Here is a 14,068-nt window from a genome sequence, read left to right on the forward strand (position 1 = left end):
GACAGAGCAAGCAAGGGCGTGGGGCAAAGCCAACCAACCATATATCCGTTAGGGAACGCCTCCTCTGTGAAGCGTGCGTGTGCACAAACTTAATTCGACCTTGCACTCCTTATAAACAACGCCATTTTTTGTTTTACTTTGGCAAAGCGTCAACTCTATAAAATATAGTGCACTGTGTTCGTAACAGATTGTAGTTTTGGGAACAGAAAAATGTATTGAGATATATGTTTCATACTCTCCCACAACCCGCGACTGGACTTTCTCTCACTACCATATTTGGTGGTGAAAAAAACTTTCTAAACCGATGCTTCATCCAACTTCTTTTCTGCTTCAGCTTTACGCCGACTCTGTCTCTCATGACATTCTTCCACCCCTAACCACTTATTTAGGATAAGAACACCCTTCCCGGAAACTCGGAGGTGGATAGAAAAATATAACTAGGGAAACTGACCATTGATCAGTGTTTGGGGGGAGTAGTCCTGTGAAGTAATTGGAGTAATCACGACACAACCTGGCCACAAACAGACTCGAGATCAGCTAGGATGTGTATTTTAATGTATTTTACACGCTTTGCATTTCAGAAAATGACCCAGGGACAGAAGAGAGTGGCAGTTAACTTTGGATCTTCTATTGCTCCCGGAAACCAAAAGCGTTTATAGCAACCGGACTGCAGTTGTAGGTTGTCACTAGTAACCCAGCCACAAAGTAAAAAATGGCTATATCGTAAAAATGCATGGAAACTAAAATTCGCTTTTTGGTCTAAATTTAAAGTTAAGGTTATGTATAAGGTTAGCAGTGTCGTTAGGGTTAGGTTTAAAATCTGATTTTATGAAGATCAATTATAGAAATAGGCGGGGTTTAGCCATAATAATGACTTTGTGGCTGTGGTAACTTGCAGTTTGTGTGAGAGCCGAGCAAACCGCTAGCAAGGCAACTAAAATGTCTTGATTACAAATAGTCGCTTTGTGAAATAGAATTAGACGACTTGTTACATAGATGAAACGCGTTGATATTTAGCTCCTCTTGTTGTCTCAACATCGTGATAGTTTTCGCTAGTTATTGTTGAATGATTTGTGACATTGTCTAACGTTAAAGTGCTAGCAAGCCCAGCTAGATGCTATAGTACTCCTATGAGACGTGCTAGCTAATATTAGCTGAACGTGGAGGCCGGACAATCCATCGTTCTTTAGTTTAGATAGCTAGCTAAATTAGCGTTTCAAATTATTACAACGATTTGCTTGTTACTATGGTACAGTTTTCATTATAACTTGTATTTTTCGGGGGCCAGAAAAAAACGTGTTATTTATTATTTTTCATTGCGCAGCAATTCTATTTTGCATTAGTACTGTTGCAGCCACTGAGGTATAATAAGGACGTTTGTAGCTGAAAGACGAGAGTCACACAGTCATGTAACTAATGCAGGTAAGATAAACAATGTTATGAGTTTATCACTCAATGATACAATTGTTGTCTCAGATATTATTTGTTTCCGTGTTCTTCATAAGGGAGAATGTGTATCAATCTTTGGACAGCCTCCGAACAAATAACATGAATACTAGTTAGCTATTAACGTTAATGTAGAATTATGAGTTTGCATGAATCTGACACCTTAATTTATTTAGTGGATTTTAAAAAACACTTTAACACTGTTCAGCAAGTCCTAAACCTTTGCAATATACCCCATCCTCTCTCGGCTCACTGTATACAGAATTCCCTGGTGATGATGTCTTGCTACAGTTTGTACGCCAGACATGTGATAACTGTTTCCTTTACTGGGCGTTACAGGTACAACATGTATTTAATATATTTTCAGTTTTTTTGTAGAACCACCTGCATCTGGACACGGACATTTTATAAGATACATTTTTCACACAGAAATTGAGAACGAAGACCGTATCGCCAAAAGCAGGTTAGTTGAAAAATCTATGGCAGCGTTTGGTTAATCTAACCTGTAACGCCCAGTAATGGATACATAGTTATCACATATCTGGCGTACGAACTGTAGCTAGATGTTGTCTAGTGGTGTAAATGCATTAGTAGTGCCATTCTAAAGTGAACCTCTTCAGCAGCTGCTGTTCATGTTGAGCAATTTGTCAATTAACTGTCTTCCAATTTAAAGTAGGCCATTTGTGACCTTAATAATGGAGTGTTTACACAAGTACTGTGGATGAATGCCTGGTTACCAGTTTGTCAGGCTAGTAACTTTGAAGGAACAATCTAACTATGCAGTCTACAGGTAGGCCTAGACATACCAGCACGTTCCTCTTCCAATGTTTAATTTTATGCTAAATCTATCCAATCAGAGCATATGTGAAGAGTCAATGTAAGGGAATATGTTTTTGTACAGTGGAACATCCATATTTGCCCAGGTTTGCTGCATCTGCTGAATTTGAGCAGAATTCCTTTAAGTGCATGTCACTGAAACAGTTTGCAAAATCTGAGCGAATGGTAAATTAAACTGACGTGTCTTTGCATGCAGCTAAGTTAGTCAGCACTGTATTCAGTTACCTTTGATGAGATGTTGCGGGAGAGGCTCTACTTTGTAACTCAATCTGTGGTCATTCCAGTCGCCTAGTAGCCACATCTACCTAGAATATTCCATGTTTGTCTGTATAAGTTTTACTTGTTTTCAGCTTAGGTTACACAAGGACATGGCTTGATTAATAGGTGTCAAGGTAGTGGTTTCATTGTGGTTGAGACGCTAGCCCGTTTACGGTGGGTTTTGGATCATCCATTTTATGAATAGGACTAGCTGAGGATAACAAACAACCGCTCTGAGCGTTTAAACTCAGGAAAAAGGCCCACCTTGGCTTTGTGTGCCGTGGAACCCTAGACAGATCAGCTTCACATTCCTTGCATAGTCTGTTGAGGTTAAGTCAACCCAGAGCTTTGTTTTGTTTGGACTTAAGGTCACTGATAGCGATAGGCCCATGGCACTAGCCTCTGGTATTATTTTGCTACAAAGTTGATACTTTGTTTAGGCCAACATATTGTGATATTGTTGTTCACATTACCAGGCAAGGGGTTTGGGCTGCCGTGGGGATGTTTGCCTGCTCATATCCAGGAGATATGGGATTTAGCTAAGTAGTCAGTTCCCATAAGACAGCATAGCTTAGTCATCTGGAGCATCGTGACCTCAACACTTGAATCCCAGCCAGGTCCAGGCAGCCAGGTCCAGCCAGCCAGCCAGCTACCTAATGGAAAAGTGTGTAGGAGCAGAAAGAGCTCAGTCACTGCCTTGATAAGTGAAGCTGACTGTACCATGTAAGGATGAGGAATCCATCAGCTGACGTTACCTCAGAGGGCTGCAGCATGGAAATGTATGCACTCATTACTGTAAGTCACTCTGGATAAGAGCGTTTGCTAAAAGACTAAAATGTAAAATTGATGCACTGGCTAATATTTACACTCTGCTGTAAAACAGCAGACCTGAAGGCCAACAAGTGATGGTTTTATGGGAAGACTGAGGAGCAGTGAGGTAGAAAGTGTTCTCCTCATCTAAACAAAGTACATCATATTGCTGAACAAACAGAAGGATGTTTTTATGTGGGCTAGGCTCGTCAGTCAGCGAGAATATAACTTGGATGTTGGAGCTGCAGAACGACGCAGGTTTTGTGCAGAGAAAATAACAATGGTAAGACCTTACGTCAGGTTTATCAATATGTAAAACATAAGTTTGTGTCATTGTCTCTATCAGGAGGTGTCTAACTGATCCAGTGCCAGCCCCCCAGCAGTAACACCAGACTGCCTTGAAGTGTTTAGAAAACCCAGCAAGACATAGCCATGTTGGAGGAGGACATAGAAGTGGCCATCAAGGTGGTGGTGGTGGGCAATGGTGCGGTGGGGAAGTCCAGCATGATCCAGCGCTATTGCAAGGGCATCTTCACCAAGGACTACAAGAAGACCATCGGTGTGGACTTCCTGGAGAGGCAGATACTGTGAGGAGATTTTCTATTGGCAGTGTGTCTTACAATAAACTGAGTATACCAAACATTGAGAACACCTGCTCTTTCCATGACATAGATTGAACAGGTGAATCAAAGTGAAAGCTATGATCCCTTATTGTTGTCACATGTTAAATCCACTTCAATCAGTGTAGATGAAGGGGAGGACAGGTTAAATAAGGATTTAAGCTCTAAGACAACTGAGACATGGATTGTGTATTTGTGCAATTGAGGGTGAATGGGCAAGACAAAATATTTAAGTGTCTTTGAACGGGGTGTGGTAGTAGGTGTCAAGGGCTGCAACGCTGCTGGGTTTTTCACAATCAACAGTGTTCCGTGTGTATCAAGAATGGTCCACCACCCAAAGGACATCCAGCCAACTTGACACAACTGTGGGAAGCATTGGAGTCAACATGGGCCAGCATCCCTATGGAATGCCTACGGGAGCATATTGAAGCCAAAAAAGAACACTGAAGATTCACCAAAATACAAAGTAAACCTCTTACAGCTATGCATACATATAGTGCAATCTGACAAGGAGGTATATTACAATAGCAGTCATACCTGGTAGATTTAGTCGACCGTTCTATGTCCTAAGTCAGTGGTTTTCAAACCTCTCCGGTTGTAGCCCTGAACTAACTCACCTGATTCACTTAGTCAAGGGCTTGGTGATTAGTTAACAAGTTGAATCTGGTGTGCTAGCTCTGGAATAGGCCTAGAGCAAATACATGGAACGACTGTGGGTCCCCAGGAGAGATTTGAGTACCACTGTTCTAAGTGACCACTGAAATCAAAATGAATGCATTCTGGATGCACAGAAACCATCTCTTAAAATGTTATTTTATAAGAGATCCCTGGCATCCATGTCTAACGAACTGTTTTAGGTAACTGTGTTTTGGCTCAAAGACCTTTTAAGGTTTTGGCCTAACGCAAAAAAAAGTACTTCCCAAAACTACTCATTCTCCTTATCATTCCAGTAAGTCTATTTTCCTTATTTTTATGCTTAACAGATGTGAAGCAAACCAATAACTCAAATGTAAAGTGTCAAGCGGTATTTCATTCAGCTGTTTATGAATAAGGCATGATAATGGCTTTGGTCACAGATAATGGACATGCAGTGCCCAGATGTATGAGGAGGCATAGTTATTCTCAGGAAATGCCAGAGATCTCTAACGGCATTGAATAATAGAGGCAAAACAGCCAGATGAAGGTGCGCTCACTGAAAGCTTAAAGTATTGTTTTTATACGGCAATAAAGGTGTGGAGGACATTTGACTCAGCACACTATCCCTCTAGTGCAGAACCGTAGTATTAGGTATGACAGTCAAGTAGAAATGTATACACACAATACAAAGTATTTAAAATCCCTTTTCTGTTCCTTTCCCAGAGTGAATGATGAAGACGTGAGATTGATGTTGTGGGACACAGCAGGGCAGGAAGAGTTTGATGCCATCACCAAGGCCTACTACCGCGGTAAGACTCCTCACTCACAGGGAAGGACATGATACTCCTTCACTGGGTCTGTCATACAGGTCATTTTTCAATATGCTTTTAGCTGTTGAACTGCACCATTTATGTCCAGATTTTATTTCCGGGGGGAAAAGAACACAACAAATACAAACTGGGGTGTATGGAAATTGAAAAATAGAAATAATACAAAAAAATAAAAACCGTCCCCTTTTCAGGACCCTGTCTTTCAAGGATAATTCGTAAAAATCCAAATAACTTCACAGATCTTCATTGTAACGGGTTTAAACACTGTGTTCAATGAACCATAAACAATTAATGAACATACACCTGTAAAACGGCCGTTAAGACACTAGCAACTGTCCAGACGGTAGGCAAAGGTGCCTAGATGGTAGGCAATTGAGGTCACAGTTATGAAAACTTAGAACACTAAAGAGGCCTTTCTACTGACACTGAGAAACGCCAAAAGAAAGATGCCCAGGGTCCCTGCTCATCTGCGTGAATGTGCCTTGGGCATGCTGCAAGGAGGCATGAAGGCTGCAGATGTGGCCAGGGCAATAAATTGCAATGTCCGTACTGTGAGATGCCTAAGACAGCGCTACAGGGAGACAGGACGGACAGCTGATCGTCCTCGCAGTGGCAGACCACGTGTAACAACACCTGCACAGGATCGGTACATCCGAACATCACACCTGTGGGACAGGTACAGGATGGCAACAACAACTGGCGAGTTACACCAGGAACGCACAATCCCTCCATCAGTGCTCAGACTGTCCACAATAGGCTGAGAAAGGCTGGACTAAGAGCTTGTAGGCCTGGTAGGTTTTCACCAGACATCACCGGCTACAACGTCACCTATGGGAACAAACTCACTGTCGCTGGACCAGACAGGACTGGCAAAAGTGCTCTTCACCGACAAACCCTTTGTCTCACCAGAGGTGATGGTCGGATTCGCGTTTATCGTCGAAGGAATGAGCATTACACCGAGGCCTGTACTCTGGAGCAGGATTGATTTGAAGGTGGAGGGTCCGTCATGGTCTGGGGCGGTGTGTCACAGCGTCATAGGACTGAGCTTGTTGTCGTTACAAAGAAGACATCCTCCTCCCTCATGTGGTACCCTTCCTGCAGGCTCATCCTGACATGACCCTCCAGCATTACAATGCTACCAGCCATACTGCTCGTTCTGTGCGTGATTTCCTGCAAGACAGGAATGTCAGTGTTCTGCCATGGCCAGCGAAGAGCCCGGATCTCAATCCCATTGAGCACGTCTGGGACCTGTTGGATCGGAGGGTGAGGGCTAGGGCCATTCCCCCAGAAATGTCTGGGAACTTGCAGGTGCTTTGGTGAAAGAGTGGGGTAACATCTCACAGCAAGAACTGGCAGATCTGGTGCAGTCCATGAGGAGGAGATGCACTGCAGTGCTTAATGCAGCTGGTGGCCACACCAGCTACTGACTGTTGCTTTTGATTTTGACCCCCTCTTTGTTCAGGGACACATTCCATTTCTTTTAGTCACATGTCTGTGGAACTTGTTCAGTTTGTCTGTTGTTGAATCTTATGTTCATACAAATATTTACATATGTTAAGTTTGCTGAAAATAAACGCAGTTGACAGTGAGGATTTTTTTTGTTGTTGCTGAGTTTATATATACAAATCAGTTATTTGTTTTGAAAGTGTGTGCGTGCGTGCTGTGAAGATCCAGCATTGTGGTGACAGCAGGTCTTTGTATGTGTTCCAGGTGCCCAGGCGTGTGTTCTGGTCTTCTCCACCACTGACAGGGAGTCGTTCGAGGCGGTCGGCAGCTGGTGGGAGAAGGTGGAGCTAGAGGTGGGAGACATCCCCACTGTCCTGGTGCAGAACAAGATTGACCTTCTGGATGACACGATGATCAAAAAGTAAGACTTCCTCTGACCAATGCATGGCTTGTAGAACATAAATCTTAATTAGATATTCTGATATTTCAAGCATGGCAGAATTGATCAGTAATCCTTGCTCTTTTTCTCCTGTTACTATAGTGAGGAGGCAGAAGGTCTGGCCAAGAAGCTCAAGTTAAGGTTTTATAGAACCTCCGTAAAGGAGGACCTCAATGTCAATGAAGGTGAGATACAGAAATTGTGTACAACAAACCAGTTAAAATAACTGCTAGGAAAGATGCAATGGGAATCACCCATTTTATTTTATTTTTTTAAATTCTATAATTTCTTCTTTTCAGTTTTCAAATACCTAGCAGATAAGTATCTGCAGCGACTCAAGCGGCAAACAGCAGAGGAGCCCGAGGCAGTGCATACAGCAGGCAATAAAATTGGTAAGCATCCTGATAACCATGCCAGTTAGTCCAGACCTCTGGGATTGATTTGTACAAGGCCACAGAGGGATTTTGTGTCGTACTGCTAGTTCTGCAATGATAGTTAGTGTTTTGGATCTGTTTTTTTTCCACCAACAACATTAAACCCTTACACTTGTGGAAATTGTACATGGACATGCCCACATTGAAATGGTTCTTATCAAGAAAATAATAAAGTGAGACACATTATGCATAACTTTTGCATTTTATATTTACTGTACATTTGTCATTTGTCCATGACATTCAGTAACATGACGACAACATTCATGCAAAATACAACATAGGATGGAAAAAGGGGTCTTGAGTAAGATGTCTGTCTCCGGGCTCTATTTTAACAAAATGTACCCAATGGGAAATTTTAGCACAGCCACATGGTGCTTTCGAGTTGTCTGTATTTTCACAGCGGGAATCATGGGCGCAATAGCTGTCGGTGGCACAAAAGGTCTGGGTTTTGATGAATAAATAAGTTGTAGGTGTTGCGAGGGCTTGACCACTCACTTGACCAATCAACTTTCTCCATGGCTTAATACTGCATGCAGTTGTCTCCAGTTGTGTAGGCTATTGACGGTATTTACGTAATCAACTCTAATTTGGCTGGAGGGCACAGAATGTTCTCACAGTAGAATGCATCCAGTTTTGCTAAATATGTTTGCCGTTTTTGCAGTCCACATTGTTCTAGTTGGCTTTAACATGTAGACCTAAAGGTCTTTACGCATCACATTCACACTTGTCCAGAAAAAATTATATTAGGCTCCTATAAATTGTACAGTATGTGCAAGACACATTCTCAAGAAGAAAGATGAATTCACAATTGATATGGCATTATAGGACTGAATAATTTAAATCAGTTTGGAAGAGCTTTTGGAGAAACTAACGCAAGCCCACTTCAAGTTTTTGTTTCGAACGCATACCTGCGTTCTCAACATCGGTCCAATTACAAATCGGGATTGTGGTGCATTATTTGAAAGCTTATTCTATTGCCAACATGACTAGCTAAGTTATAAAATACGGTCTTGCAGTATTGGCCTTTCACAAGGTACTTTATTAAAACATAAGTTTGGTATGTGTTTTAGGCTGGGTTTCTGTATAGCACTTTGACATCGGCTGATGTAAAAAGGGCTTTATAAATACATTTGGTTGATTGGTATGCACTGAATGGAGTAAAAAGCTCACCTGAAAGCACTTATCGTGGCAAATTATATTCACAAAATGGTGAACATAGGCTTATAGTGTTCAGAACGACAAAGTAAACTTTGATACTGTAAATTGCACGTGTTTTGTTTAACTTTTGTGTGCCAGAAATTAGTCTTTAAAGTTGTATCACTTAATTTACAAATCTCTACCCTAACAGGCGTTTTCAACACCACAAGTAGTAACCTATCTAGTCAGAACTCCAGCAATGGCCGTGAAATCATCAGCTTGCGGCCCAACAAACAGAGGACCAAGAAGAGCAAAAACCTCTTCAGTAGCTGCAGCCTTCTTTAGAAACAATCCATTCCCTACAATACTGTAAGTTTTGACTGCCATATGTGAGGGAAAGAGTCTTGATTGATGAATGGTTGTGTATTATAGGGGTAGATTCTTTCACAGACCAAAGTCTGCATAGGATATGGTATGTTATATCAATTTGAGCTCAACCTAGATCTAATCTGCACCTGCGCATTGTGCCTATCATGACGTTGAGCATCTTTACAGATCCAGTCCAGCCTATGATTCGCATGGATAGATGTGAGATCTAAAGCACCAGTACGGCAAAAGTAACAATAGTCCTCTTGGTGGCTGCAATGGATACCAAAACCTATGTTGTAGCATGAATGGAATTCTTGAAGCTTATCTTTTGGGAATTTGGGGTTGGGCGTTGCAGGGTTTTCCTCATTTACACCCTTCAACATGTTGTAGGGAAGGGTTACATTCTAGTTCACTAACAAGGCATCTTTGTATGTTCATATGTGATTTTTACAGATTACCATTTGTGCATTTGACTGTTCATCTGTGCAATATGTTTATTGTAAGAGATATACTGATTTATTTTGTACCATATTTTGTTTAAAATATGAATGGAATATGGTTCAATCTACGCTGTATATTGTGGATAAAGACTTGGACATAATTGTTCATTGTTTTCTGAAAGGTATTTTTATATGAATTTTAAGTGTTTAACAAATGTTGGCAGACAATGAGTTGCCTAAAACTTAACATAGTGCCAAATAGTTTCTTAACTTCCTTTTATTGTAAGAAATTGACATATTTTAAAGTGAAAGGTACGAGTGATTGGTAGTTGTATGAGAATACTGAATTACAACGAAGACCAATAGAATGTGCTCTTATATTACCAAATACAATTTGAGATTCGCACAATAAGCTCTACTTGAGTCACAAAATTATAAAATGTACTGATCTTATAGAATGGATGAGCCAGTGAAGTGTTTTGTTACACAGACAATACCAATCAATATATCCTTCTTTATCTGGTTAGCGCACACACAGGTGTTTCATAGGATACTAGAAATCACAATTGTTTACATGTTACATATTGCAGCATTTTAAATCATATACAGTTGATGTTGGAAGTTTACATACACTTAGGTTGGAGTCAATGAAACTCATTTTTCAACCACTCCACAAATTTCTTGTTAACAAACTATAGTTTTGGCAAGTCGGTTAGGACAGCTACTTTGTGCATGACAAGTAATTCTTTCAACCATTGTTTACAGACAGATTATTCTACTTACAATTCACTGTATCACAATTCCAGTAGGTCAGAAGTTTACATACACTAAGTTGGCTGAGCCTTTTAAACAGCTTGGAAAATTCCAGAAAATGTCATGGCTTTAGAAGTTTCTGATAGGCTAATTGACATCATTTGAGTCAATTGGAGGTGTACTTGTGGATGTATTTCAAGGCCTACCTTCAAATTCAGTGCCTCTTTGCTTGACATCATGGGAAAATCAAAAGAAATCAACCAAGACCTCAAAGAAATTGTAGACCTCCACAAGTCTGGTTCATCCTTGGGGGTAATTTACAAATGCCTGAAGGTACCACATTCATCTGTACAAACAATAGTACTCAACTATAAACACCATGGGACCACGCAGCTGCCATACCTCTCAGGAAGGAGATGCGTTCTGTCTCCTACAGATGAACGTACTTTGGTGCGAAAAGTGCAAATCAATTCCAGAACAACAGCAAAGGACCTTGTGAAGATGCTGGAGGAAACGGGTACAAAAGTATCTATATCCACAGTAAAACGAGTCCTATATCGACATAACCTGAAAGGCCGCTCAGCAAGGAAGAAGCCACTGCTCCAAAACTGCCATTAAAAAAACAGACTACGGTTTGCAACTGCACATGGGGACAAATATTGTAATTTTTGGAGAAATGTCCTCTGGTCTGATGAAACAAAAATAGAACTGTTTGGTCATAATGACCATCGTTATGTTTGGAGGAAGAAGGGGGATGCTTGCAAGCCAAAGAACACCATCCCAACCGTGAAGCACGGGGGTGGCAGCATCATGTTGTGGGGGTGCTTTGCTGCAGGAGGGACTGGTGCACTTCACAAAATAGATAGCGTCATGAGGATGGAAAATTATGTGGATATATTGAAGCAACATTTCAAGACATCAGTCAGGAAGTTAAAGCTTGGTCGCAAATGGGTCTTCCAAATGGACAATGACCCCATGCATACTTACAAAGTTGTGGCAAAATGGCCTAAGGGCAACAAAGTCAAGGTATTGGAGTGGCCATCACAAAGCCCTGACCTCAATCCTATAGAAAAGTTGTGGGCAGAACTGAAAAAGCGTGTGCAAGCAAGGAGGCCTACAAACCTGACTCAGTTACACCAGCTCTGTCAGGAGGAATGGGACAAAATTCACCCAACTTATTGTGGGAAGCTTGTGGAAGGCTACCCAAAACGTTTGACCCAAGTTAAACAATTTAAAGGCAATGCTACCAAATACTAATTGAGTGTATGTAAACTTCTGACTCACTGGGAATGTGATGAAAGAAATAAAAGCTGAAATAAATCATTCTCTCTACTATTATTCTAACATTTCACATTCTTAAAATAAAGTGGTGATCCTAACTGACCTAAGACAGGGAATTTTTACTAGGATTAAATGTCAGGAATTGTGAAACTGAGTTTAAATGTATTTTTAAGGTGTCTGTAAACTTCCTACTTCAACTGTGTGTGCTTTTTGTTTCTACTATGGTACAATTGTAACATCTTTAATGTGCTCATATTTGTGAGTCTAATATGTATATTTGTTACATTTATACTGAACAAATATATAAATGCAATTTCAATGATTCTACTGAGTTACAGTTCATATAAGGAAATCATTCAATTGAAATAGTCATTAGGCCCTAGTCTATGGCTTTCACATGAATGGGCAGGGGTGTGGGCCTGGGAGGGCAGGCCCAGCCAATCAGAATTACTTTTTCCCCTCAAAAGGGATTTATTACAGACAGAAATATTCCTCAGTTTTATCAGCTGTCCGTGTGGCTGGTCTCAGACGACCCCACAGGTGAAGAAGCCGGATGTGGAGTTCCTGGGCTTGCGTGGTTACACACGGTCTGCGGTTGTGAGGCCGGTTGGACGTACTGCTAAATTCTCTAAAATGATGTTGGAGGTGGCTTATGGTGGAGAAATTAACATTCAATTCTCTGGCAACAGTTCCGGTGGAGATTCCTGCAGTCAGCATGTCAATTGCACGCACCCTCAACACTTAAGACCTCTGTGGCGTTGTTTAACAACTGCACATTTTAGTGGCCTTTTATTGTACCCAGCGAAAGATGCACCTATGTAATGATCATGCTGTTTAATGATCTTCTTGATGTACAACACCAGTCAGGTGGATGGATTATCTTGGCAAAGGAGAAATGTTCACTAACAGTGATGTAAACAAATTTGAAAGAAGTAAGCTTTTTGTGCACATTTACAATTTCTGGGATGTTTTATTTCAGCTTATGAAACATGGGACCAACAGTTTTGACATGTTGCATTTTATATTTTTGTTCAGTATATATTTGTTAGTTTCGGGAGAAATTAACACTACATTATTGTTTTTAAAGAAATATCAAATTTCATGTGTGATTGAAAAGAGATCTCATAATTAATGGTCTCTTGATAGAATGTTCTTAACATTATGAACAGAACTACAGGATAGCTTTGTAATGGCTTCATTTTCTCACCTAGTCATCATGCTTGGATAGTGTTCTGTACTGTTTCCACTCTGATTGCTATGTTGCCTTTTCTGAGGCAAGACTAGTAATTCCTGCTCTAATTTCACTGTAGGACAGAAAGGAAAGTCTCATTCTTTATGCTGTGCTCGTCATTATAACTTCTACTTACCCATTAATACTATTCACAAATCAAAATGGCACCATGGTTATAAGTACATTCTACTGTATATAGAAAAGGTACCCTAATATTTAGTCTGTGTTTTGGTATCAGTAAATGTTGTATGAAAATTTGCATGCTTGCCTTGTTTGGTTTTTCCAAGTGAATGAATATGGAACCACAGTTTAATGCCACAAAGCCTTGTCCATGTATGTTTACATTCTCATTCATTGTGTATCTTTAAACATTTTTGTTTAACTAGTTTGATTTAAAGACTCCTGCTTAGTAAATATTGTAAATCACATACCATCCCTTAACAGTTGCTGTTTGTAAAAATGTTCCATTTTGTTCAAATTGACTAAAGGCACTTTAACAATGAGATGTTTTAATGATGTTTGTCTCCTGAAAATACACAATGTTTATATTGACCATTTCATTAATAATTAAATCAGTTACCATTCTTATAATATATGGTCAAGTGCTCTTTCACTCAGGTGTTGTGAGAATCACTGTAATCCATTCTGATGTTATTACATTTTGCAGATGGCTTACTGATTTTATTACATACTGCTTCCATGAACTTTGTTTGTTTCTAGATAACCTAGCCTGAGTGCCAGACTGTTTCTGCTCTCTTTCCAACTCCTTATGGAATTGACATGCCAAACATTGTTTGTCAGCTTGAAGTAGGCAAGAGCACAATACACCTGGGACCAGGCTAAAGACTTAACTAAATGTTACATTTTGTCAGAATTAAAAGGTACAGAGTATATCTCACCTAGTTTGTTTATTTCCATTACTTTGATTAAACAGTGTCTCAAGGTGTGCCACACATGCAGTACTTGCACCTGCAGCTTTGTTGAAAATCTGTTTGATGGTGATCTAGCATAAATAAAATCTGTTTGATGGGGAATTAGCATAAATAAAATCTCTATTTTGATTGTTTTCAACATTTTTTGTAATTTCCACTTTACACACAG

At 40.3% G+C, this 14,068-nt stretch overlaps 1 protein-coding gene across 4 annotated transcripts; it reads left to right on the forward strand.

Annotated features, from left to right (window-relative positions):
- The first annotated feature begins 122 nt into the window (after positions 1-122).
- LOC106612815 (ras-related protein Rab-23) lies at positions 123-14,028 on the forward strand. Of its 4 annotated transcripts, XM_014214353.3 has the most exons (9): positions 124-1,422; positions 1,814-1,909; positions 3,698-3,938; positions 5,331-5,416; positions 7,148-7,304; positions 7,425-7,507; positions 7,622-7,714; positions 9,105-9,262; positions 9,449-14,028. In XM_014214353.3, the coding sequence occupies exons 3-8, from the start codon at positions 3,784-3,786 to the stop codon at positions 9,236-9,238; spliced, it is 708 nt and encodes a 235-aa protein (XP_014069828.1). In that variant the 5' UTR covers positions 124-1,422; positions 1,814-1,909; positions 3,698-3,783; the 3' UTR covers positions 9,239-9,262; positions 9,449-14,028. The 4 variants fall into 4 exon arrangements, with proteins under 4 accessions (XP_014069837.1, XP_014069828.1, XP_014069812.1 ...); XM_014214337.3 differs by having other exon boundaries at positions 9,105-14,028; XM_014214345.3 differs by having other exon boundaries at positions 1,825-1,909; positions 9,105-14,028.
- The last annotated feature ends 40 nt before the right edge of the window (positions 14,029-14,068 follow it).

Source organism: Salmo salar, chromosome 01, assembly GCF_965601325.2.
Source record: "Salmo salar chromosome 01, fSalSal1, whole genome shotgun sequence".
Taxonomy (NCBI): Eukaryota; Metazoa; Chordata; class Actinopteri; order Salmoniformes; family Salmonidae; genus Salmo; species Salmo salar.